The 27282-nt window shown below is 43.1% G+C and overlaps 1 protein-coding gene across 1 annotated transcript in view; it reads left to right on the forward strand.

Moving 5' to 3' along the window:
• ARMC10 (armadillo repeat containing 10) overlaps window positions 1–27282 on the forward strand; it is a 198263-nt gene that overhangs the window by 109982 nt on the left and 60999 nt on the right. The window contains exon 4 of the mRNA XM_078679406.1: window positions 14536–14712. Within this exon, the coding sequence (XP_078535532.1) occupies window positions 14536–14712 (177 nt within the window). The remainder of the gene's footprint in view (window positions 1–14535; window positions 14713–27282) is intronic.

Below are 27282 nucleotides of genomic sequence, written 5' to 3' on the forward strand. Positions count from 1 at the left end.
GGTCTCCTCCGTTTCAGTGTTGCTTTTCCAGTCTGGCACGCGGGGGGTCTGTGGTGTGTCCTCAATAGGGGAGGTGGGAGGCTCTCCGTATGGATGTACCCCACACTTACTGCTTCCCTATTGCGCTGCTGGGGCGGCTGGGGCGCTCCCCCACCGCCACTCCTGGTCCCCCCGCCGTGTGCAGCTACTGTAGGTCAGTGTTCCCCAGAGGGCCCCGGATCTGGCGCCGGGGGGCCCGAGTCGGGCACCGGAGCTCACCCCTGGGGTACACGTGTTATTGCTCCCTGGCACCCTCCGTCACGTGGCTCCAAGGCGGCACTCTGTGGTGTTGGTTCTCGGGCACCAGGTTCAAGGGTCTCCGCAGGTCTCCCTCGCAGAATCACTCCGACGGCGCCATTTTGGGTTGGGGAACCCCTGGGATCATCCTCGGGTGGCCTCTCCGGCGTCCAGCCCTGAGCGGCCGGGTCCGCACCGGTCTCCGCGTGCGTTTGCCGCGGTGGGTCACCAGGGGTCACACCCGTCCAGGCTCCCCGCGATGGCGGGATCGCGCACAGCCCTCAGTCCGCCATGTTACCGTGGTGGGTCCGGGGTCCACGATTCCCCATTGGATATCGCTGCACCTTGCGTGTGGTAGCGCACTCCTGATGCGACGGATGACCGGCGAGGCGTGCTGGGCGCTCCGGATCCTGGCGATGGTGAGGACCGCGCCGGCCACCCGGGACCTCTCGTGTCAGTCCCTGGGTGCCGCCATTTTGGGGGAGGGTCCGCCGGGGTCGTCAGGGGCCAGTGTGGGCGCTCCCCGGACACGCCGTTATTCTCCGAGGCTCCCCCGCTGGTCCCGGGAGTCTCCTACAGCAGTTGGAAGCGATAAAGTTGCTTGGCGGTAGCTTTCATCGTCGACGTGGCGGGTAGCCGACCGGAGCTCTAGGGGAGTCCGTCCGCCATCTTGGCTAGCTTAGCCACGCCCCCTCTTCGGCCCTCGCACAGATAGTCAGTTTTCTTTTTTTTTTTTATTGGACTGCAGTGAGAGCATGCACATCGATGTACGCATGCTCATTTTGCTCACAACTGAGAAGTGGAGACATCATGCTAGGTGAGCCACGTTGTAGGAGGAAGGGAAATCCTTTAAAGAATGTGTTTTCCGAACGTAGGATAATTGGAGGGGATTTTCTTAAGCACACAATGCTGCTTATCTTGATTTAGACCACGCCCCTACTTGGATAGCCCACATCCCTTTAAGAGGTTTGTCCTGCTTCTTTTAGAGCACTGCCAGTTTTCTTTACCCACTTAAAGCTCTGACTACACCATAGTAACAAAGAAATGGTTCAAGCTTCCATTTAAATCTATAATGGCACCACGTTTCATGAATTGCCATCAACGCTGCCAACCTTCTACCGCAGTGCAAGAGTGTCTATCAGCACGAAGATTTGTTATCCACAGAAATGTTGTGTGATTTGCGTACCTGTCTGCTGGAACACTCATCACCAAAAGATATTAAAACATGCAAATTTGCGAGTAAAACATATACCATACCATAAAGCGGTTCATAAATGGGCCCACTGCCACTACACCACCTTCTTCTTCATACTTGCTTAACCTTACGAAATCAAAGAAAACGCCCCAGCAAACCTGTTAGAGCCACTATATCAATACAAGAACTTAATTTCAACAAGTGTCTGCCGGAACGCTCAGCAACAAAAGGTATTGAAACATGCAAATTTCCGTATAAAACATATACCATGCCATAGAGCGGTTTATAAATGGACCCAGTGGCACTACTTCACCTTTACTAGCTACACATGTGCATGTTACAAATGTGCATGTTCTAATCAGCAACATACCCACCTCCCCCACCCCTGCCCTTGTTTAACCTTGCGAAATCAAACAACGCGCCCCAGCACTCCCATTAGCGCCACTATAGCTATACATAGATTTAATTGCAACAGGTGTCTGCCGGAAGGCTCACCAACAAAAGGTATTAAAACCTGCAATTTTGCAACTAAAACATACACCATACCGTAAGATGGTTTATAAATAGTCGCAGTACCACTACACCACCTCCACACCCGCCTTTGCTTAACTTTACGCAGTAAAACAAAGAGCCCCAGCAAACCTGGAAGCGCCACTATAGCCATACAGAGGCTTAATTTCAACAGATGTCTTCCGAAGCGCTCATCAGCAAAGGTATTAAAACATGCAAATTTGCGGGTAAAACATATACCATGCCATAGGGCGCTTTATAAATGGTCCCTGTGGTACTACATCACCTTTAGTAGCTAGACATCTGCACGTTACTAAAGTCACAAACATACTCCCCACCCCCACTCCCGCCCTTGCTTAACCGTACGAAATCAAACAGAAACCCCCACCATTCCTAGTAGCGCAACTATACAGATACACAGGCTTAATTTTAACAGGTGTCCGCCAGAACGCTTATCAACAAAAAGAATTCAAATATGCAAATTGGCGGCTAAAACATAAACCATCCCATAGCACAGTTTATAAATGGGCCCAGTGGCACTACACCACCTTTACTAGCTAGACATCTATATGTTACTAAAGTCTTTTATAAATATCAAAAGAAGGGAGGTCTCCTTAGTAGTCCAATTAGGGACAAGGAGGATTAACTCAAAGAACTAAAAAAAAGTCCCGATGTTCAGTCTTTGAAAGGACCTCTTGTATACACCCCTCATAACTCAAGAAACCAAAATTGATAACGACCATATAAACAAGAGAATATACAATTTTACACATAGAATAAAAACAATAAATTCAAAAAACAGTTATTAAAAAATTGAACAATTTATTACATATTATTCATTAAAAAATTTTAAAATGTGCCAATACACATAAAGAACATTAAAATTACAAAGTTCAAAGTTGTCGACGCAGCGTTTCGGTTTATTACGATAGCACCTTCATCAGGACAAGGTTCTAATTAAAAAAAACATACAGTTAGAAGCAGGCATTGATTTTAAGGAAAAATTATCTTTTTATATTCTATGGCACAAGTAAGTAATAACACAATTTTAGGTTATACCACACAATATTTTCCACATATTTATACACTCCTGTTTTTTATAGTTATGGTGGTTGAGTTACGTGGGGTTATACTTTTGGGCTCGAATAAGAGTGACCTGTGTCACTCTATGGTAGCATATAAGGATGATTTATTATGCATACCATAGGTTGGTTGTTCAGCCTCTCTTTTACATTAGAGGTTTTTTCGTGGAGCCTCAATAAATAAAGGCTCTGTTCTTACACTTCTGCCACAGTTTCCTTGCTAGGACGAGATAAATTAACAAATACATCTATTGGTTAGATGGCCGACTTTTTCAATTTCGGCTTTTTACTTTAAATGGCCTAGAATTTAGCTAGCCCACTCCTTCCGTATTACCTTTCAATTTCGGGTGCTCTGTGGAGAGGATGAGACCGGAGGGGTGCCACCGTATTGTTTTCGAAATATCACTATAGAGAGACACGTATATATATTAGGGTCTTTCCAGTGGTTCCATGATCACACTCTTTGATATCTCTAGAGTATGTGGCCTTACTGACCTATTGTCCAGTTGTGCCTGTACGTTAGATGTGAGTCATTCGCAGCCACAAGTCCGTGGATGTCTGTAACATCAAAGTAAAAATCCGATGTTTAAACATTTCGTGTTTTTTAAGGCCCCTGGATGGTCTAATAAATCTACAAGACATAGTACTTACCCTGAAAACAGGGATATGGAGCCCTCAAAGCAGCGTGACTGGGTTCCTTTTAATTCTACCAGTGCTGTATTTTGGGTTGTGGTCTCTCGTTCAATTGACCTGTATTCAATTAAGATATACATCTCTTCACAATTTGTATGGCCACTCCACTTAATTATCAGAGGCCATTCTACTATTACTGGCTCAATTAGCACTATCAGATGTTACCGCATTCATTTTGTACATCATTTCATGATTCAATCCTTATTTGTATTTATACATCTTGTTAGGTGGATCGTTCCGTTCTACCACTTTCTATTATCAGTGTTTTAACTCACAATGTTAGGCAGTGTAATACCTGAAAAGGGGTACCCTGGCGTTCATGGAGGATGGAGTACTGTGTTCCAGGCTTCGTATTAAATAATGATAACACCACCCCATCTGATTCCCACACTCTTTTTGCGTTTTTAATCATGAGCACTATCAATATGGCAACATGGCGACACTCACAGCTTAACTTGCGAGCGCCATCTCCCTTACGCTATTACATTATCTGGCGTCTACGTGAACATTGCCGCTCTAGAATTAAAAGGAACCCAGTCACGCTGCTTTGAGGGCTCCATATCCCTGTTTTCACGGTAAGTACTATGTCTTGTAGATTTATTAGACCATCCAGGGGCCTTAAAAAACACGAAATGTTTAAACATCGGATTTTTACTTTGATGTTACAGAAATCCGCGGACTTGTGGCTGCGAATGACTCCCATCTGACGTACAGACAAAACTGGACAATAGGTCAGTAAGGCCACATACTCTAGAGATATCAAAGAGTGTGATCATGGAACCACTTGAAAGACCCTAATATATATACGTGTCTCCCTATAGTGATATTTCGAAAACAATACGGTGGCCCCCCTCCGGTCTCATCCTCTCCACAGAGCACCTGAAATTGAAAGGTAATACGGAAGGAGTGGGCTAGCTAAATTCTAGGCCATTTAAAGTAAAAAGCCAAAATTGAAAAAGTCGGCCATCTAACCAATAGATGTATTTGTTAATTTATCTCGTCCTAGCAAGGAAACTGTGGCAGAAGTGTAAGAACAGAGCCTTTACTTATTGAGGCTCCACGAAAAAACCTCTAATGTAAAAGAGAGGCTGAACATCCAACCTAAGGTATGCATAATAAATCATCCTTATATGCTACCATAGAGTGACACAGGTCACTCTTATTCGAGCCCAAAAGTATAACCCCACGTAACTCAACCACCATAACTATAAAAAACAGGAGTGTATAAATATGTAGAAAATATTGTGTGGTATAACCTAAAAATGTGTTATTACTTACTTTTGCCGTAGAATATAAAAAGATAATTTTTCCTTAAAATCAATGCCTGCTTCTAACTGTATGTTTTTTTTAATTAGAACCTTGTCCTGATGAAGGTGCTATCGTAATAAACCAAAACGCTGCGTCGACAACTTTGAACTTTGTAATTTTAATGTTCTTTATGTGTATTGGCACATTTTTTAAAATTTTAATGAATGGCACTGCATTGCTGTTATCAAACATTCAATTGAATCATATGTAATAAATTGTTCAATTTTTTAATAACCGTTATTTTGAATTTATTGTTTTTATTCTATGTGTAAAATTGTGTATCCTCTTGGTTATATGGTCGTTATCAATTTTGGTTTCTTGAGTTATGAGGGGTGTATACAAGAGGTCCTTTCAAAGACTGAACATCGGGACTTTTTTTAGTTCTTTGGACTAAAGTCGTTTAAACACTCTGTAGAGTGTTTAGCAGGGGATGAAGAGAGTAAACAAAGTTGTAATTTCCAAACTTTTGATATACCGTCCCTTTACTATATGTATATTAAGGACATTAAATGGAATGAAAAAAAATTGATGAGTGTCTTAAAAGGGATAGTACAGCTGAGCACCGCTAAAAACCCAGACCACTTAAACACCTACGTATATTCAGCTCAGGGACACAGCCTGACAAATAGTATCACTTATAATCACATGTAGTTTACTAATGTCAAGAAAGTCATACAGAAAATATACCGCACATTTTCATTTCTTTTTTCTCTCTCACACATTTATAAAACATCTCTTCTAAGAAACACTCCCCAACCACTTATATTTCATAAAAAGAGACAATCATTAATACGTTTACTACCATATATTTTAGTATATCTACCTTTTTATTATTCACTAGTCAGAAACTACTAAAACTATTAACTATACCCAAATGCAAACCAGAAACCATGTTCATATTCTATCTCAACCTATGATCAAATGATTCAGACTATGCTTACATAAAAAAGGAACGTATCACTTTTACGATCTCCATCTCCTCTCCATGTAATCTCCAAACACTGTAGACAGCCTCACAGTCCAACACCCTGCCTCGACTTATATTCAAATCTACCTCTCACTGTCAAAAATGAGACCACATCCTGTCCACATAACATTTCTGGGTTTCCTTTTATCGCTTTTAATTTAATAACACATACATCTCCTACCCCCCCCCACCCCACTATTCTCATAAAAAGTATAATTTGCAAACTTGGGACATTTTGCTTATCTCGCCTGAATACATTAGCAAACCCAAATTAACGCTCTACCTCATTTTCAAAACCATACAGTCCTTTGTAGATGACAAACTACACTTCTTGTTTGTGAAAAATTCATAAACATATATAAAGTACTTATTTAACAACAGGTCAAACTTTATGCATATTTTATAACCAATATAAAACACCACACTTTACTAACAGTATATTATTTTGGAATAAGAAATACTTTCAAACTTAAAAATATCACCTCAAACACTTAATCACTACTACAGAACACATAACACACCTTGTTCATTTCTACCTCACCTTTGTAGTTGGTATGCAGATTCCAAATATCACACACGCATGGAATTCATTCTTTGTCACACAGTACATGTAATGCACCGCTTTCATAAAGAATGGAACCAGTAATGGCACAATTTCTCAGTAACTCCAAATCAGAATACTTAATTCCTTCAACGACATTCCAAAACTTATCTCCATTGGTTATTTTAGAATTTTCCATACGAAACGCTTCTTCATATTCCGCGCCACATACAGTCTGAAGTTCAACCTATTTTATCACCATGCTTTCTGGAACTTCTATGACACCTGCAGGTTAAAAGTTCATCAATTTTTTTTAACCTAACGATATAGGTTTGCAACATTTCCTCGAACATTTAACGGCATACACGGAGCACTTGCGGACGAGTGCTGAAATCGTAGTGGTGCAGCCGCAAAATTTATCCCAGCTCCTTTTTCTTTCTTTTAAGAAAAGCAGCACTCACAGAGGGTGGTTGATTAAAATGTATTAGCAACGCAACAGACGCGTTTCGGCTTGCGCCTTCGTCGATGCGTCTGTTGCGTTGCTAATAAATTTTAATCAACTGCCCTGTGAGTGCCACTTTTCTTTAAGAAAAAAATGAAAAAGGAGCTGTGAAATATGTATCCCTTCTGCTGAATTTAGCAAATTAACTTGCCATCAGGACCTACACCTGCTACGCTTGGTTTGGTTGGTTTGCTGCTGTTTGAAGCGTTGTACCTCCACGGTGCAGTTAACTGCCTGTGGTTGATTGTATTCTGTTGTGTTGCTCTACTGAAATACAATAAAATAGATTTGAACTCTAAAACCTCAGGCATGTCATCTTTTATTATTATTTGCATTTTTTCTTTCAGCACGTGTCGCTTTTTTCAAGCTATTTCTGAAAGGCTGTGTGTGTTGCCTTTTTTAATATTAATTAGAACATCTTGCATTATCAATTAGTTATTTATCATATTTTCGTTTATAGAGGTAGCGTGCTTTAGCTTTTTAAAAGTTATTTCTTTGATTTTTATCTGCAAGGCAGATTGTGTCACTTTTTCATTAAATCTTTATAACATCTTGCATTTTAATTGATTCATTGTGGTTTGTTTATAGAGGCAGCGTGTGTAGCCTTTTGTAAGCTCCGAAACAATGTCCATTATGGTTTTTAATTTCTTAGCTTTCTGACTGTAAGGTAGCACGTGTTTTATGATAAACTTATTTTAGTACTTTCCTTTATACTGCAGTATTGGTTGCATTTTGTAAGCTTTAAAACATAGTCATTTATTTTCATACATCTTTGCTTTATGTCTGCAAAGCAAGGCAATGTGTTTTTGCTTTTTAAAGCGGTAAGATATCTAGCTCACCCATCATGAACTTCTTTAAAGTTTTTCTTTTACTGTGGTGAAGTCCCCTTTCGCCTGCTCCCATTCACTCCCCATCTCTCCCTTTACTGTTCCTTTCCACCCCTCTTTGTGTCTGAAGTACCGCAATCTAAAACCGGAACAGCTTAAGCAAACAAACCTTGCTTTTGTCCTTAGTATAGGGCCTCACAGCAATGCTCCGATTACTGTAAAAGGAATGACTGGGTTTATTGTGCTTATTTTTCTTCTTCCCTGTTCTTGTTGAATCCCTTACCATTTGTAGATATGTTTTACTGTGCCACACAAACATCAAAGAAGCCATTTTCTCCTTTGAATTGATGTTTTTGACCACAGATGTTATCCGCTTTTATCGTGACAAGTGTTGTCTTCTCACAAGTTTATTTTCACTAAGACGTAGCACAATTGCTTTCTTTATGTGATAGGATTGTTAGCCAAATGTATTTTTCTAAATGTAATTTTCAGGCATAGGGAGATTAACCTATTTCCTCAGAATCAGGGGTATTGTTTTAAACAATTTTCATTGCCTGGGTTTGTGTTTGAGTGACTGCGGGGGTACCATGGACGTGAGTGTTTGTTTCCAACACACTCTTTAATTTTTTACAGGACTTTTACGGGTTCCACAGCTCAAAGGCTACTGATCTGCAGATAGGCAGATCCATGTTGCTATGTGTTTCATGTGCAGAGCTGAGGCCTTTGAAGCTGGGGACCCCCATTCTGGTCGCAGGGGCGCCACAATTCCTTGCGATTGTGGTGCAAATTAGTTAATGTGCACATGTAAAAAAAATCTGAATAATCCAGCCCACCCCACTCCCCTCAACAATGCAAGTAAAAGCAGTATGGGAAGCACATTTTCTTCTCTCAAGTGGAATGGACCTTGTAGGTGAGGGCTTGTTTGTTTACTCTTATTCCACCTTGAACACTAACATAAGATGTGTGCAAGGAAAATGTTAACCCTTTACTTATTTTAGCTTATGGGTGTCCAAAAAGTGACCAAGACAAGAGGGCACCATATACATTTAGCTTTAATTTTACCTTTATTCCACCTCAGAAAATGATGCATTTCATTTGTTATGTTAGACAGCTTTATTATTTTTTTGTTTACATTTGTTTATTGGGTTTTTACATTTGTTATGGCTTTTCGACTCTGTACATCAGTTCAATACTTTAAAACACAGTTACAAGAAGTGCAAAGTATTCTTGATCATCAACGTACATTTGGCTGTTTCACAATATGTTACCTGTTTAGTCCGTGCCTACGTGCATTTTGTTGTAGTCTGCACGCTGTTCTTACCTCGTCAGCAATTCTGTGTCTTGGTCAGATGGAGCTTGCCGCCCATGGGCGTACATGCGTTTTTCGCTGTTGTGTGGACTACCCTATGTTGTCATGCCTATTCTTGCCTATATGCGTTCCCAATAAATCATTGGTGGAGGTGTCCGCCAACGCAAATTTACGAACTTTCAACTGTGGGGGTAAACTATGGAGAGAAGAAAGGGGAGGGAGCTTTCTAGCCAAGCATCAATAGAATCGATTGTGTAGATGATATCATTCCATTAGTAAGGTGTGAAGGCATGGTAGTGTGTGCAAACGTATGCGATAATTGCGCCCCTTCTAAAGAAATAGGATGTTTGCGGGTTCCCTTTAGTTCTTCCTCCCCGAAAGTCTCTTCCTCTGCTTTCCCCCATTTTTTCATAGCTCCTATCCATTCTGCATCCGTGGGTCCCATGGGGGGATCTCCAGTGCATGGCTATCCCCCTTTTCGCTACATAAAGAGGCACTGTATTTTTTCGGTCTTCCGCCTGCGGAAGATCCCGAGAGCACATGCTTCCCATGTGGACATAGCAGTGATGTTGGTTGTTGCCCTGAGTGTCCGATGAACCCTGTCCCGGTAATCGTGAAGGGTGGGGCAGTCCCAGAACATGTGTTTGAGGTCCGCTTCAGGGGTTTTACATCAGGGGCATGCAAAGTGTGTGTCTGGGCAGAACTGATGGAGCCGGCGTGGCGTGAGATAAGCTCTGTGGAGGATATTAAACTGTATGTTCCAAAATTGCGCATCCCTGGAAACCTTTTTGGGGTACTCTAAGGCTGTATTCCATTCTTTGTCATTAACTACCCTTTCTATGTCCGTTTCCCATTTTTGACGCAAGGGCTGAAGGGAGGGGAGGATCAGTTCTCGCACAGCTTTATAGAGCCAAATGACCAGATGTATATGCCTGCTGATGACCGTTCTTCTCTGCTTTTCGTGACGTTCGGCGACTGGCGACGTCGTGGAACATTCTGGTTACTGTTGTGCTGTGACCTCTTGCGTCTGTCATGTGTCTGTGGGTCCGATGGTGTGGACTGGGATGGGGGGCCCCCTCCCGTTCCTCCTGTATTATCTGTTTTCATCATGTTCATTATATCAGTGTATCAGCTGTTTGTGGGGTCACCAGTGGTGGTGTGACCGAGCCCTCTCGGGAGGTATGTGCATCACTGAGTTCCTCTTCTGACGTGAAGAGATGCGGGCCTCGTTCTCCTTCCGAACTGTCCCCTGTCTACCGGGTCACTGCTGCTGCCTGCAGGGCCCTTCTGCGCTCTGCTATTATTTGTTCCAGGTCGGGGGAGCTCCTGGTGTTAGAGACCGATGTATGGGTCAGTTGCATGAGAGTGATCGGTTTTGGCTGTTGTCGTCTCCCATTGGGGGGTCGTTGATTTTGCGTGACTTTGCGGATCCGGCAGGCTCTCCTATGTTCCACCCAGTTCCTTGCTTCTGTCGGATCCGCGAAGAAGTGCGTGGATCCTCCATGAATGATCTTAAGGTGTGCCGGGAATAGGAGTGCAAATTGTATGTTGTTTTGATTTAAGGTGTGTTTTACTGCGAGGAACGTAGCTTGTTGTCTTTGAACTGCTTGAGAGTAGTCCGGGAATAGCATCACCTGTTTGTCCTCGACTCTGAGGGTTCTCGCTTGCCTGGCTGCTCGTAGCACTGTATCTCTGTCCTGATAGTCACGCAATTTGAGCAGAAACGGTCTGTGTGGAGAACCTGGAAGTGGCTTCCGGGCCAGAGCCCTGTGTGCCCTCTCTACCGAGAAGAATGGTGATAGTTCTTGCGCTTGGGTGAAAGTTCTGATCCATGCTTCTATGTACCATATGGGGTCCACCCCCTCCGGCAGGTTAAGAACCTTAATGTTGCTCCGGCGAGAGCATCTGTCTTACGTTCCAGGAATTTCACTTTGGACTGTAGATGTTTGATGGCCTCCTGATGTGACTGGATTTGTGGTTCCATGGTCTGTAATGTCCATTCTCTACTCTATCTGCCAATTTTCGATGGTCATCCCGTAACAGGTTGAGGTCCGTGGCGAGTTTGCCGAACTTGCACTCCATGGTCACTCTGGACGGTTCTATTGCTGTCAGAACTTTGTCAAGCTTGGCAGACATGGATTCCTATTGCGCGGGCTCCCAGTTGCGCTTCACTTCCTAGGGGCCTGGGGAGGACTGTCTCCCTGTCGTTGGGCCTAGCGTTGTGCCTGTGATCCATTGTCTCCCCATGTTCGTGCTGGTCAGATGTTTATCCCTCGTTGTGGTCTCTGTGCAGCGCGCTTGCGACTGCCTTGTAGATGGCAGTGTGGACCGCCTCTCCCCTCTCTCTCAGTGGATCCTTCTTTTTCTTTGAGTAGCGTGAAGACACCTCTGCGAAGTCTCAATTTTTGGCAATGACTACTGCTGTCAATATCCGGGAATGGTCTGTACCGGCTCTCTCAGCTTTCTCCTCGCGCCACCGGGGCCAAGGTATACCAGACTTCCGAAATACTGCGTGAGGGGGGAGTCAGTGTACAGATGGCATTGTTAACACTCATCTCGTGGTCTTACCCGCTGTCTTCTGACTCCACAACTATTCCAGAGCGCACTGCGGGATCCCCGCACTATCGGTGTGTGACTCTTCAGGCCTTTCCTGTACTGCCAGGCCTTGTCCCCGAGTCTGAGGGAGGCCCGCGGAGACGACTGCCTCCTGCAAGTGTCTTTCTGTCCCAGCTCCTGTGCCCTTCCTCGACTGCTGCTGGTTTACTGCATTTTCAAGTCCCAATGGCACATTGGGGGACTCAGGCCCAGCACTCCCCTCAGTCTCCTAGGTGACGATCCCTGGGTCCGGCACCCTCCATGCGCAGTCCGCGCCTGCAGCCGTCTGGGAGCGCGTGACCGGGCAGAGGGGAGATCAGGGGATCCGCTTCCCCTGTCATGGTGGTGTCTCGGGGGGGGGGGAGGGGGGCCTCTCCCCCACAGCGTCTTCAGGGTTCATGCTCCTTTCCCCGCAGGGGCGATTTATGTGCTCCCCCTCTGCGTCGCTATCAGTCAGCGAGTCCTGCAGTCCTATTCAGGCCGGGGACCATCAATTCAGGCTCTTGGCGCTGTAGGGACTTCGGTTGGTCTGGGACCGAGGGACACGTCAGCGCTTCTTTTTGGTGGGGGAGGCTCCCTCTCCCGTCCCGGCCCCGCTACTGTAGTCTCCCACTGGGCGCCCCTCCTGTCTCCTCCCCCCTGCGCCTCTGGTTCCGGCGCCGATCAAAGAATGGGGGGGCAGCCGCTGCACTCTGACAGCCCGGGGTTCACAACGTATCGGGGAATTCTCGGGCTTGGCTTCGGATTGCACCGGGGTCACAGGAGTATGTATGCGGGCCTTAGAGTACCCTTGAGTGCACTCACTGTGGCGTCAAAGCGTCTTGGATTCTCGTCTGGGTATCTCTTCCACAGCGGCGCTGAGGTCGCCTCTTCGCTTAGTGGATCCCGGGCTTGTTAGACTCCCCTCACCCATTCCTCCAGCGCGCGCCGAGGGGCGCCGCCATTTTGAGTTGGTGCTGGAGGTGGCAAGCCGGTCCCGTATCTCAGAGCTCACGTGGTCGGGCCGTGATTTCGAGCGCCGCATGGAGCACTGCGGGCAACAACAATTATTGCGCTGATTTTCGCAGAGGTTCAGGCATTTTTAGCTAGGCTATATCATGCTCGCATGGGCAGCCAATCGGAGCACTAAAGAGGTGCGTCCGCCATCTTGGCTGGCTTGGCCACGCCCCCATGTTAGACCGCTTTAAACAGTATTTGTGACTACACCTCAACCACAACATAAGGTTTATTCCCCTCGAACAAACTGCCTTTTAATTATTTTGTTAGACATCTTTAAATAATAGTTTTGACTACACAAAAACAGGATGTGTGCAAGGCATGTTACCCTTCTCTTATTTTAGCTTAGGGGTTCTCAAAAAGCAACCAAGAGAGCAACATTTACATTCAGCTTTAAATTTAACTTTATTCCACGTCAGACAATGCTGCCTTTCATTTGATATGTTAGACAGTCTTAAACAATATTTGTGACTGCACCGCAACCACAACCTAAGTTTTATCTCCCTCAAACATTGCTGTCTTTCATTTGTTATATCAGACAGCTTTAAACAATATTTGTGACTGCATCTCTCCCACAACCTAAGTTTTATTTTCAACTTTATTGTGCCAAAAAACAAGCTTCAAAAACGCACTTTTTTGCTGTGCTTCTAAAATCAAATAGTATTCATTCTTAGCTCAAGCAAACATGTTACCACATTAGGAGTACTGCTTGCCTGTTACACACACGCTCTGTCGCAGCCATTTCTGTTGAGGTAAGGAAATATGCTTCTCACCTATCTTCACTTTCAGTGTTAGAGGGGACATTTCTTTTATCTGTTTTACAAGTGCACGTTAGTTAATTTGCACCATAATCTCAATCATTTCCAGCAATTTCAATTAGATCATTTCATAAATTAAAATTAAACAGTGCTTTTCACTAAAAATGATGCATATTTACGATCACACTACCCATTATCCACCTTCCTTATTACCTACCACTATCCATCCCATTCTCTCTATTAAGCACTCCCCATAAAAAGTGCAGTTTTGACTATATCATAATACTTTTTTTAGACAGCCGTTCGGGTTGCTACTTCCCTTCCATTTTACGTTTTAATTCAAAGCTCACACCGTCCCTCACACATTAATAAATTACACAACAATAATGCCTGTTTCATAGCAATTTAGAATAATCCTTTAAACATACTGTACAACCACAGTGCTGTAAAACTCAGCTAAAAAAACAAAACTCACAGGCTCTCACAGAGGCAAGACCTGTTGGCTTTGCCAGTGCTTGTTTTACCTGAAGGCATATCTCAAATTCAGTTTTCACGCAGACGGCATCTGAATACATTGAGCGATTATCCTGTGTGACTTTTGTACACAAGGGCACACTTCACATAGAGTTTGCATGTAGATAACCGCCCCAAGCATAAAGTGTATTATGGATGGAAAAATTACTTTTTCACCCATTTCTACCTACTAGTACTGAGCCTGTTTCCTGTGTATCGTTATACTATGTTAATTTGTTTGCAGTAACAAAAAATGCATTTGGTTTCGTGAACATTACATTTTCTATGACTTTAAATGATGCATCATGTCACATCCATTTAGGTCTTATAAATCTTTTTTCCAAATAATTTGAAATGTATGCCATTTACTGGAACATTTTGTGTACATTATCTGGACTCTGCTGATGAACCTTGAAACGTGAGGGAAGTTACTTTGCATTGATTAGTGCTCTTTGTTTTTCAGATTTATATTGAACCTATTTGTGCAGCTGTTGAAGTTGCTCCACTGAACTCTGACCTGCAGTTAGCTGCACTTAGGGTGTTAACTAACATGTCTGTTACAAACGAGTACCAAGACATGATAGTAAAATCCTTACCTTGCTTTCTTCGTCTGTGGTCTCATGGAAATGAAAAGACGCAGGTACAGATTTTCTATTTCAAAGTCTTAAATCGCCAATGTTTGCAAAACTTTTGTATGTATACTGCTACTGGATTTTTCTTTATGAATATGAACTCAAGTGCCTGTTCGAGATGATTACCATGATAACAACAATGTAGTAAGGACAGTGGGACTGACTTCACAGCGCCTTTACCCTACCTACCTCAGCCCCACAGTCAGAAGCAACGTTATACATGTGCAGCTTTCTAACCCTGTAGCCATCATAGCCCCTCAGCTGGATTTTATTGACCTAGACGGAGGTGCTGCTTCACTCTGCTCAAATGAATGTCTGAGTCCCTTGGAAGCTGCCCTGGAGAATTGATAATCTACCTGAAGAAGGATTCTTGTGCCATTGCGCTGGACCAAGGTTACCATCATACCTACCCTAGGCTTACTATGACCCCTTCTTTTCCAGTCACTAGGAAGATCCTCCAGCAATGGGTGCCCTGTTCAAACAGCAGTGACATTGTGCATCAAGCATGTTGGATAATGTTGCCTGAAACAAAGTGGCATGTCACGTGCAGGCATCTAGGGTTGTCTGCTTAGGAGCATATACAGTAGACAAAGCAAACACAAGTAGAGGATGGACGGAGCGCTGAAACTTTTCAGACACTCACCCCCAGTCTCAGATCTGGGTTGAATCCATCATCATTCTTTAGCTCACTTCGCCACCCCAGTTGAGACACAGCTATATGCAAATCAGTCTTGACCCTTTGCCTCATGGGAACAGTCCAGCCCGAACTGCCAAACCAGGTCTTCATATACAGTAGACACAATGTTGTATATGTACGCTAGCAAGCCCGAAAGGGCAGGTGAGCAATGCCACAGTTTCTCTAGAATGGAGTGAATTGAACAGGGGTGAGTGCCGTCTCCTTATTGCCCTTTCTTCTTTGGTTGGGTGGAAGTCTGGATCACCAGACGGAGCACATCTATTGCCAATATTGGCCGCTGAATGCATGAATTCCTGTGAGTTTAAAAGGAAAGGAGCGCAGCCGTCCGTGGTTTAAAAAATGGGATTGTCAATTGAGTCCGTCCCTAGTCGTGATTTAAACTCTTCCATACGGAAATATGAATATCTTTTCCCACAGGTCTAATGTGTTGGGAGCAGAGCATATCATCTACAAAAAAAACAAGATAGTCGAGGATAGTAATCTGCGTGGAAATGAGCACTGACAATGCAGTTAAGATTTCACTGTCTTGTTCAAACTGGCGGGAGGAGTTGGCCTAACGGCTAGGGCGCTCGACCTCGGATCTGGGTTCGAGTCTCGGTAACGACGCCAAAACCTCCTGTGATTCTGGGCAAATCACTTAATCTCCCCGTGCCAAAAATTATTGTGTGTCCTCATGTAACGTAACTGGTGCTATGTAAAGCGCTCTGATACCCGATTCGGTTAGGGTCTAGTTCGCGCTATATAAAAAAACTCTGCAAACGCTGCAAAAAACTTTGCATCGCAACCTTTGAAAACTCTGATGGGAATATTATTTGGCATATTTGAGGAACTCACAGGAGGTGGCACCCCAAAGCGTATGATTTCATTGACTTCACTGGAAATGACTACACAATCCAATGTATGCACATTGTGTAGAAGAATTGGTTACTCCATCCTATCTAAATAAATACAAATGCCATAATTCTCTCTGAAGCGGACACAATTACGCAGAATATTTGGAAATAATATAATCAACTACCAAATCGTCATAAATGCAAGCTGTTAACGCTCTCTAATTGGTACACTTACTTAACCCACCCAAACAGATAAAATGCCCCTCAATTTTCTAAGTTTACAACCATTATGTACAATAGGGTGCCAGTCTATATCAGATGTACCTTAAGAAAATAAGAGAGGCTCAAATACACCATGAGCTGAATGTAAAGCCCACAATATGTCCCTAAAATCACCTTAACCTTACGTTCACAGTGCAGTACTCGGATACTTTCCCCCACATTAATCACAAGCCACATATTCTCCTTATTTATATGTTCAGGAAGAATCAAGGCACCACAGCCAAAGATATAATATCACTGTAAATCTTATCCATATTCAGTGCAAACCCAACGATGTCCACAAGCATGGGAAGTATAGGAAATTGTCTATGAAATACTTTGTTAGTATTAGCTGGTCCCTAGAGACAGCCCCATTTAGATACCACCAGGCTAAAATTGTCCATGGATACAGAACAGAATACTTTGTGTCCTGACTTTAAACACCCCTGAAAAGATGCAATGACAGGATAAACATGTTCCTACATGCGAGGATGAGATTCATATGCTCCTAGATTCTACATAGGCGTAAGCATACAAATGCCAGATAATTAATTAGTGAGAGGCCACCTTACACAACTGTCCATTATTAGCATACCATTCTTAGCCATAAACACCATGCTCCTACTTGACTTATGTGATATTGCTGTTCTTTCTTGATATGCCTGATGGGGTTAACAAAGGAGAGAAGAAATGTGGGCCAAAGTTAGACTTGGTTCAGGGATTTCAAAAAAGAATCCTCGATTTGAGGATGGACCTAAAAACCTTTCTTCTCAAACAATCTCCTGGCTGCTAGCAGTCCAATACAGTACTTGACCATCCCATGCGCTTAGTACTTCTGTCTTCTCATCACTGGATGGCGATAGTCAGTGCCCACCTGTGGCACCCCCAATGGGAGACAGGAGTAGGAGCTTGGGCCCAGTAAGAGCTGCAACATGAAGGCGATTCCTACCAAAGTCGATTGACAGTCTGAGGGCGCTGAAGTAAGCAGTAGGCCGCTTAACGTGTTTTCAAAACTCCCTGATTAATATATAAATAATAATCTTTACTTTCAAGCTTATGTAATACTCTCCCCAGATACAATAGCAGACTTAAAATGTTCATAGAATGCAAAATGCCAAAATATGTTATGTGCCCATCAGGTACAGTACCTGATAGCATTGCCACCAGATATAGTTTCAGGATAGCATTATCCGCATACAAATTCAAATATACCCATAAACTGCGCTGTGATAAATATACTCCTCAGAATCCACCTTGACAGATGTTCCCATCAGTTTTTGTCATCTGAAAACTAATCATGAGAAAAACAGGTTAGCCATGAAGTGATGCCTGCTGGAATTCATAAATCCTCTGATGCTGTGGGTGTGGTTTGACCTTTTTTGAGCATCAGCAGTAGGTGAAGCTTGATCCATAGAGCACACCAAGCTATGAAACTTACCTCCTGGCATATTAATGCCACGAGTCATTGAGAAAACCAAAACGTGGTGTGTGTAATTACATGTTTAATAGACAATTAGGTTATTGTGCCTTTATAAATATAGTATAGAAATGAATATGTTATGATGCAGAAATGATAATGTTTTATTGCCCTTTTCTCAGAAAAATGTTCTCTGATGGAATTTTTGACCACCATGATTCTTTCACCTCTCCTTTCAAGAATCCATCTGGCTGGAACTGTCTCTGATTTCATGCACCGAAGTGCTTTGCGTAAATATGAGTTCCTAGCTCTTTGAGGGAAAAAATTGAAATGGAAATATCTTGGCATTCCACATACTACACATGTGCTGTAAATGTGGAACCCCAAGTGGATCTTCCAAAGGTTCCAGTGCCAGACTGGAAATCCAAATCGGCCTTGACAAAAAACAATGTAATCCGCTCCACACTGCAGGATCTCAAAACTAGGAAGGGACCAATAGGACTTTCCTGGTTGGGTCATGGCGGTCTATCCAGCTCTGAGAGCAGAATGGCACATCTAAAACTGGATTGATGACAGACCAGCAAGTGCCAGAACTACCACTGTACCTAGCTAAGTTTGAGCCAAATAATTAGATGAGTATTTAGAAAGGGACTTGCTTGCATTTTCACACCTAGGGACACCCTGAAGGAATGGAGTAGTTGATACACTTGTCTGTCTAAAATAAGGCATCCTGTAGAATATAAGGCAGCAATGGCTAGTTCTAGTGATATTCTGGGCCAAAATGCACTTGTGTATCGAATTTATTTGTCCTGTTCAGCTAGTAATGCCCATGGGAAAGATTACTTCTCAGCCACTTAAGCATCAGAATGCGCTTATGTGGTATGATGCCACAGCTACAGGTGATCTAAGAAGAGACAATGCTTATTCTTTTTTAAAGTATTTATTTTTTATTTATTTATTTATGGTGGGACCTAGATGACGGACGAGTAGGATACATTTCTCCTGCCCTCCCACCCATCGCTGGCCAAACAAGTGTTAATATTGGATTAGATAACCCACAATTAAAGATCCGGTGCACTGTGTCACTGGAGCCAAGCTATTCCTGGCTGATGAGCCCTAAATAGAGCAAAACCAGTTCAGGAAGGACATGGCCTGGCAGTCCAGGCTGGGCTGTTCCCATTGGAACAGGGTCAAGACTGATTTGCTCATAGCTGGGTCCAAACTGAGGTGGCATGGGGAGCAAAATAACAATGTACTGGGATGCGGTGCTGAGTAATCAACAGTTGCTGAGATTAATTAAAGCATTCCGTAAATCATTTTATTTTCACTTTATTACACCTATTTCAGCATTCCATAAGACATATGCCCACCTCGATCACTTTTTTGGGACGCCGGCACTATTAGAAAGGGGGATTGGAGATACACCCACTGTGATATCAGATAAAGTGCTGATCTCTGTGATAATGCACTTCCCTTTGACCGAGCTGGTCCCAGGGTTCTGGAGACTGAGATTGTTATACAGGATGATCAGCATAGATTAGCTATCCAAACCGCCATCACACAATTTATGGACTAGAAAAATCAAAGGGTCGATCAACCGTTCCACACTCTGGGAAACACTCAAGGTGGTTCTACATGGCCAGCTGAGCTTATAAATATAGCTGCCCATCAAAGCAAACTGAGGAGGGGCAGACGGCCGAAATATAGCAGTCAGTTAAATAACTAGAGCAGGTACACATGCGTACAAATGTCCCTAATTTATAGTGATATTTGACAGCCAATCAGGCATCTATCTGTGCCTCCTGGACCAAGGCAGAGCAGCGTATGGGACGACTGGCTGAAGCATAAATACTATGTGAGTGGAAACAAAGAGGGGTGGCTCTTAGCGCACAAAATGCTGGAAAAGATTAATAAGGAACAAGTGTTTTCCATAAAAACATGAATGGTCACTCCTTCACAGCTAGCAATGCCATTCCCAGGGAATTCAGAGAAATCTATAAAACACTCTACTATGCTCACGATTTGCCTAACAAATGCATACACCCCTACCTCGCGTGGTCATGCTTTCAAAACTAATGGCTTCTCAGGCTGACGCCTTGGATGTACTCCTCTCTTGTTTCAAATGGATACCCTATACATCTATGAGGCTTTTTGCCACCCCTTAGCTCCCACCCGAACCTCTACAACTCATTTGCAGATAGAGGGGCACCAGCCCTATCCATGTTTAAGGCAGCAATAGTTGTAATACTCAAATAGAGTAAAGATACCTTCATGTCCGGTTCCTATCACCACATTTCACTTATCAGTGTAGATTCCAAATTGTGTACTAGTGTTCTAGCAAACACATTAGGTCCTCGCATGCAGAGCCTCCTCAACCCTGATCAGTTGGGCTTTATTCTGGAGATGCCTCAGTCAATACCTCAAGAACCTTACCCCTAATAGACAAGGCTCAAGGATCCAAGACTAATGCTTTACTATTCACCTTTCATGCGGAGTAAGTGTTAGACAGGGTCCATTGGCCTCATCTCATAGCCACTCTTCAGGAATTCGGACTTGATGATAGATTCTGTAAATGGGTACAGTGTGGGAATTCCTCCCCGGAGGGCCAAATTCGCATTAATGGAGTTCTGCCAACCCCATTCCTTATACAGAGAGGGGCACGACAGGATTGCCCCTTATGTCCTCACTTATTTGCCCTGTACATGGAGCCACTAGCACAATGGGTTAGGACACTTGACACAATAAAAAGCATCCTGTTTGGGCATGGGAAACGCAAGATCAGCCTGTACTTTGACAATGCAGTCCTTACCCTCAATGCTGGTAGTAGTGGAAGAGATGAAGTTGTTTGGTGAGATCTCGAGGTTCAAATTAAATTAACAAAAGTACCAGATTCTCATCCTCACAGTCCAGCTTGCCAACAAGATGCATTGAGAGCTCTCTTTCCAATTACCTGGGCCCTTAAACAGATTTATACTTTGGGATTCAGTTGACTAGCTCCCTACAGACAACTATGAAAATCAACTACAGAGAGCTTCTCTGGCAAATCGGAGGTGGTTCTACGCTCCTAGGCAACTAAGGGGGTCTCCTGGTTGGGAAGAATGTTGTCTCTTAGTAACAGCTCCTCAGCATCCATTATTTCTCTTTCAAGTACTTCCTCTACAACCTCCCCCATATGTGCCTCAAACCATAAAGCGAGATGCCGATACCTTTATCTGGGCAGGCAAAAGGCCATACATGTCACCTGTGCACTCGTATAGGCACTCACAAGAGGGATGTCTGGGTATTCCCAAACATGGTGCAGTATTATCAAGCCATCAGCCTCAGCCCCATTGTGAAGTGGTATAGCGACCACACAGAAAAGCACTGGTGCTTTATGACACAGGGCCTTCCATCTTGGTTTCAGCTTTTTGCCTCTGCTGCATGCCTGCTTCAACAGTCAGTGGAGCACTAGGAGCTAGAACGGGCCTGCACAAGCAGCTGATGTATTAAAAAAAGCATTTTAAATGTACGTTGTGTATGTGTGAGGAAGAGTTTGTTTTGAAGGAGCCTGTGTATGTGTGAGCAAAAGTGAGTGTGAGTGACTGAGGAAATGAGTAGCAATAACTGCAAGAGCGACAGATTGAGAATGAATAAGTGTGAAGGGCATATGAGTGAGAGTGACACTGAGTGAATATAATTGTAAGTGAGAATGAATGAGAAATTGAATCAAAGTGAGCGAGTAATGGTGAGTGAGAATGCGTCTGAGTGAGAATATATGAGACTGAGTGAGAGTAATAGAGAGTGCAAGTCAGTGAGAATGAGTGAGAGTATTCTAGAGGAAGTTCTTGCCGTATGTGACACCCATGCCAAAATGCTGATGCTTGCATATTGGAGCTATTAGTTGACATAAGGAAAAACAATTGTTGCATATGGTTAGGGGGCAGCTATGACAAACTAGAGGTATTTGATTGACTCAATGGCAAAATTCTGGCACTGGCATATTGTATGTCATTGTTAGCATAGGGCGACACCCATGGCTCATAATAGAATTGTAGTCATGGAAATACTTTTGAACATATATGGGCACCCATGGAACGGAAATTTTTGCGTTGGCATAGTGGAGGAAAATTCTTGGAATATGGGTATCTGCAGAAACATTGTGGTCCTGAAACATTGGAGGTAGTCCTTGACATTAGGGCAGGCAACATTGGCTTTTGAGAGAGGGGTATCCATGATACAATGCTAGCCCTAACATATCAGAGATAATTTTCCACATAACTGTCACCCATTGTGATGGTTGTTTGACCTGTATTATGTCATGATATGACAAATGCTGAACTCAGTACTCAAGATTGTTATAAATGCCAATAAAAATCTATGTAACAACAAAAAACGTTTATCCGTGGCATATGGATAGTGGCAATCTCAAAATTCTGGCATTGGCACAGTGTATATAATTTGTGCCATAAAGGGCACCCATGGCATTTGAAGGGTACACATGACAAAACGTTGAATTTGGGGAGAAACTGCTGGCAAGCGTTTGAGCGCATCAGCTTGGCCCACCATGAAAAAACTTGAATATTTAATGAGTGCCTTTTCAGAACCTATATCTTTTTAGCAAATGTATGTGACAGTTGTGCTTTAAAATACACAATTTGACCCAATTTTTCCAAAATGTTATTGTGGGTTTAAGTTCTCCTGCCTTCCCAAGAGAGGAAGTTACGTTTGCACACATACAAACACTACAATTGAGTATTACGCCTCACCACATTCAAAGATCACCAGTTGCCATTCGGGGGAAGAGAGTTCAGTATACAAGGAAAAGCAGCAGAAAAGGCCTTTGCAGACAGTTTTGCATGTGTCATGGCCCTACTCCTCATCATTCGGGACCCTCCTCAAAGACAGGTAGCTTGGCTTCAGACAGGACAGGAAAGTGCCCTGCAATTTGTACACTAAGTTTTTAAAGACAATACTTATGTACACTTTTAACCAGTGAAATGCGAAAAGACTGGGCATGAAGCAATCAGCGTTCGGATGCAAGAAATCATACAGGCTGCAATTTCAAACTCAAATGTTAAAGGGGAGAGATATGATGGCGTAACCTCCATTCATTCTTCAGTGAATAGACCATGTAGTAGACGTTAGTAAGAGATAGCAGGGGCCTGATTATCCAGTGAAGCTGGAGTTTGAAGGAGCATTAGAGATTGGGTTGCTGATCTTTGTATCCTTATTACACCTTTACTTTCGGGGTTCTGGCAAAGGTTTGGATAGTCAATTGGGAAGAAATGTCCTCTGTATGCAAATCTGCGGGTGCAGAGTCTAGAGAAAGAGCACGCAAGGCTATATCTCTTAGGTCATAGCACTTCAAGAGTTTTCAGCAAAATGTCATCTCCAATCAGCATCTATGTTCTCATCAGTCTCTTATGCTCCATGTGAACCCGCACTGGCATGTGCAGGGAAGGTTTTGCTTGTGCCACCAGATGGTCTTGTAGGTACAAAGAAATACTTTGTGCGGCTGACAAACACTGAGTTTATTTTGCCCAAATATTCCTGACAATTAAAAAATGGTGATTAACAATTGCAGACACTTTTTCATGTGTGGTGTGTGGGTGCAAATTCGGGGTAAAAGTCTAGTTTGCCCTTGCTTACGTTAGCAACATTAAAAATACTGCTTTTCTGCCTGTTCATCTCAATTATAAGATATACAAAATTGTGTACGGATAAACTAATAACTGGTTGATACAATACATCACTTAGTGGTTGAGAATTCTGCAGGGTAAGCAATTATGTACATGGTCAGCTCAATTTGTAAACCACTGTACTAGTAAACATTTCAACTATTGCCTCACATTTATGTTTGCCACTTTGAGATCATGGGCTTGGTTCAGTAATTCGGGTTTAGAGCGTGGCAGAAAGGAAGAATTACAGTATCTTGAAATGCAAAATTACGAAATCTCTTGTCGAGGGATCGGCCTAATCTGAAACTGACTCGTTCTCATTTCATTCATAAGTGTTAGTTAATTATTCCTCCAAGGTACACAATCGCATTTGGTATTTTATTACGCCTTAAGAATTGTTTCTCATTTCTGGTTTCATATTATAAATTACCATACAGTTTAGCTTCAAGGAAGCAAGATTCAAGCAGAAAAGATAATTATAGTCTCTGCAGTTGTGAATACATCATCACCTTAAATGATGTACTTACAATTACCAATATAATAACCCCTTCATGTTTCACCAGAATGTGTCATGAAAAACGTTATGGGTCTGATTTTATGTATAGTGAGTTGTTTTTTTACCCAAGCCATGTTTTCTGAACCAACCCTGTTTTTATTCTAGGGACTAAAACTGATTTCCAAGTTGGTTATCTGCTCAGTGTTATCACGTATACTTAAACGGAGTCTATTGTTCCTTCAATTTTGTCAGTAACAGCAAATAACAGTATTCAACTGGTTGATTACAGCAATGTAGCTAAGAAGGAAAACACATTGGACTTGTAATCATCAAACTGAAGTTATCTAAAAAATGTAAGAACCCAAATAAAATCTACACCTTTTATTTTTTTATTTTATTAGGGATTTTCATTTGTACAAGAAAAAGATACATACGTACAGTAATCAAATAAAAAAAGAAAACAGCGATAAGTAAACAATGGTACAGTGCATTCCGTTTATCACCCGTGAATCATCAGTATTAATAAAGTCCCTTATGTAGCTTCGGTGATTATCTAGTTGGAGGGGATAGTACGGGATGAGAGGAGTTGGGTGACAGATTTAAGTTTCCGTGGTTGCCGGCGGAAGCTCTGTGGTCAGCTGGGGTTATACTTCTAGCGTGAAAATGATAGAGAGGAGCAAAGAGAAAGAAAGGATGATATAAAGGAGATAAGGCAGTGGCGAATGGGGGAGGGGGATATCCCAAGTGCTATGCGCCCCATTATCTAATTTGGAGTGGAGTCGGCTTGCATTTGAGTGCCTAGGGGGGACCTAAGTAGTCTTGATTTGCCCTGACTGAAGTTTTGGTTGAGGAAAATGTTGTCAGTGCTTCTGAGGAAGCAAGCCCAGGCCTACCAGGTATGGTAAGAGATAGATTTGCAGTCCTTCCAGTCACAGAGAATAGTTTTGCCACCCAGTGTGAGGAGCAGGTCAAATAAGAGGAGTTATTTTGTGTTGAGCGTGGGGGTTTTGGGGAGAGCCCAGAGTCCTACAGCGATTAGCACCTGGTCCAGCACAACATTACAGTGGAAGATGCTGTTTATAGCTTTGTTAATACTTTCCCAGTAGGACTGAAGCATTGGGCAGTAGAAAATCATATATTCGAGGTCGCCCACATCTGAGGAGCTATTCCAACATTTGTTTGAGTTTAGCAGGGGTCATAAAGGATCTGTGTAGTAACTAGTATTTACACTGAAGTATTGTATTGTATTGTATGCACATTTATATAGCGCATGGCTACCCGGAGGCATCCTAGCGCTTGCAGTAAATAGCGGGATAGTGTCACTCAGTTTGGGAAAAGGAAAGTTTTCAGAGCTCTTCGAAAAGATAGGTGGTTGGGTTCTAATCGTAAAGAGAGAGGAAGAGAATTCCAGAGTCTGGAAGCATTGACCGAAAAAGAGCGGCATCCGCTTCTGGCCTTGCGGATCCTAGGAATAATGACCAGGTTCTTATTTTCAGAGCGAAGGGATCTTTTGGGCTCGTAGGGCTGAATAATGTCTTGAAGAATAGGGGGACCAGAATTAAACAGAGACTTATGGACAATGCATACACTTTTAAACTTCACTGTCTCGTCAACTGGCAGCCAGTGAAGAAATGTAAGGGCTACTCTGGCTGACTGGTGTTTAGGAATATCCAGTAAAAGTCTAGCCGCCCAGTTTTGGGTGGTTTGAAGTTTGGAAAAGGTGGCAGCAGGCGCACCTAGATAAAGGGCATTAGCGTAATCCAGCCTGGAGAGCACCATGGCCTGGACTATTAATTTTCTAGCCTGAAAAGGGAGAAGAGAAAGAATTTTCCGAATCATTTTAAGGATCCCACAGCAAGAGGCTGCTGTCTTCCGGGCTTGAGTTTTAAACGTTAATTTACAATCCATCCAAATGCCCAGACTCTTTAACTGGTTTTTGGGCATGGGTGGAGGGCCTATGGAAGTAGGCCATCTTTCCATCATATCGTGAGGAGACTGATTGCCCAGGATCATCATTTCAGTCTTTTCCCCATTTAGTTTTAAAAAGGAGACGCTCATCCACCTTGAGACTTCCTCCAAGCAGAGGTGAAGACAAAAAGGGGAACCTTCCACTTTGTTGAGCCCAATCACCAATTGCGTATCGTCTGCATCAGTGACTATGTGGATTCCAAAGGGTAGAACAACCTCGGCTAGGAAACGGGTGTAGACATTGAACACGGTGGGACTTAAGGATGATCCCTGTGGTACTCCACAACGAAGGGGTGTTCGTTTGGAGATGGCTTGGTTGTCAAATACCTGAAAAGATCTATTATCCAAAAAGGATTTTAGCCAATCCAGGGCCGTTCCAGAGATACCTAGATTGCTAAGCCTGTGAATCAGACTTTGGTGGTTTACGGTATCAAAAGCCGCACTGAGGTCAAGGAGCAGGACCACCGCTGTACCGCCAGCGTCTACTATTTTCTAGATTCTTCCACTACTGAGAGTAGGGCCGTCTCTGTTCCCTGTTGTGGTCGGAAACCGGTCTGAGTCAAATGGAGAAGGTTGTTAGTCTCCAGATGAGATGACAAAACTTGATTAATGTATTTCTCAGTGATTTTACTGATTCCGGGAAGCAACGAGATGGGTCGATAATTTCCCAACTCTAAGGGATCAAGGCTAGGTTTTTTTAATAAAGCCTTTACCATTGTTTCCTTCCACAAGGGGGGAACAATCCCCGAGGAGAGAGAGGAATTAATAAGATCTAAAATCACCGGAAGGACCACATCTGCTACCATCTTAAGTTTCCCAAGAGGGGCAGGGTCACTAGGTGAACCACTCTTCACTTTAGAGAAAAGGCTTTTTAGGACAGGCATTTCCATTGCAGGGATTTTATCCAGGGAGACCAAAGTGCCTGGGGCTGGAGTGGCAAGGAGGTACATTTCCACGCAAGGGAATGAGGAGTAAATAATTTCAATTTTATTAGAGAAAAACTCCGCTAGCTTGTCGCATTGAGCTCCTGAAGGATCTAGTGCGACCGGAGAGGGGGGGACTTTTGAGAGAGTTTTAACTATGTTGAAAATCTCATGAGGAGCTGGAGGCCGCTAAGATTTTGTTTCCATAATCTGCCTGTGCTGTTTTCATTTCAGCTTTATAGTGGTGGATGCTTTCTCTATATAATTCTTTCTTATCTGGAGAAAAACATCTTCTCCAAGCTCTCTCAAGTTTTTTACAATTTTGT

Source organism: Lissotriton helveticus, chromosome 1_1, assembly GCF_964261635.1.
Source record: "Lissotriton helveticus chromosome 1_1, aLisHel1.1, whole genome shotgun sequence".
NCBI lineage: Eukaryota > Metazoa > Chordata > Amphibia > Caudata > Salamandridae > Lissotriton > Lissotriton helveticus.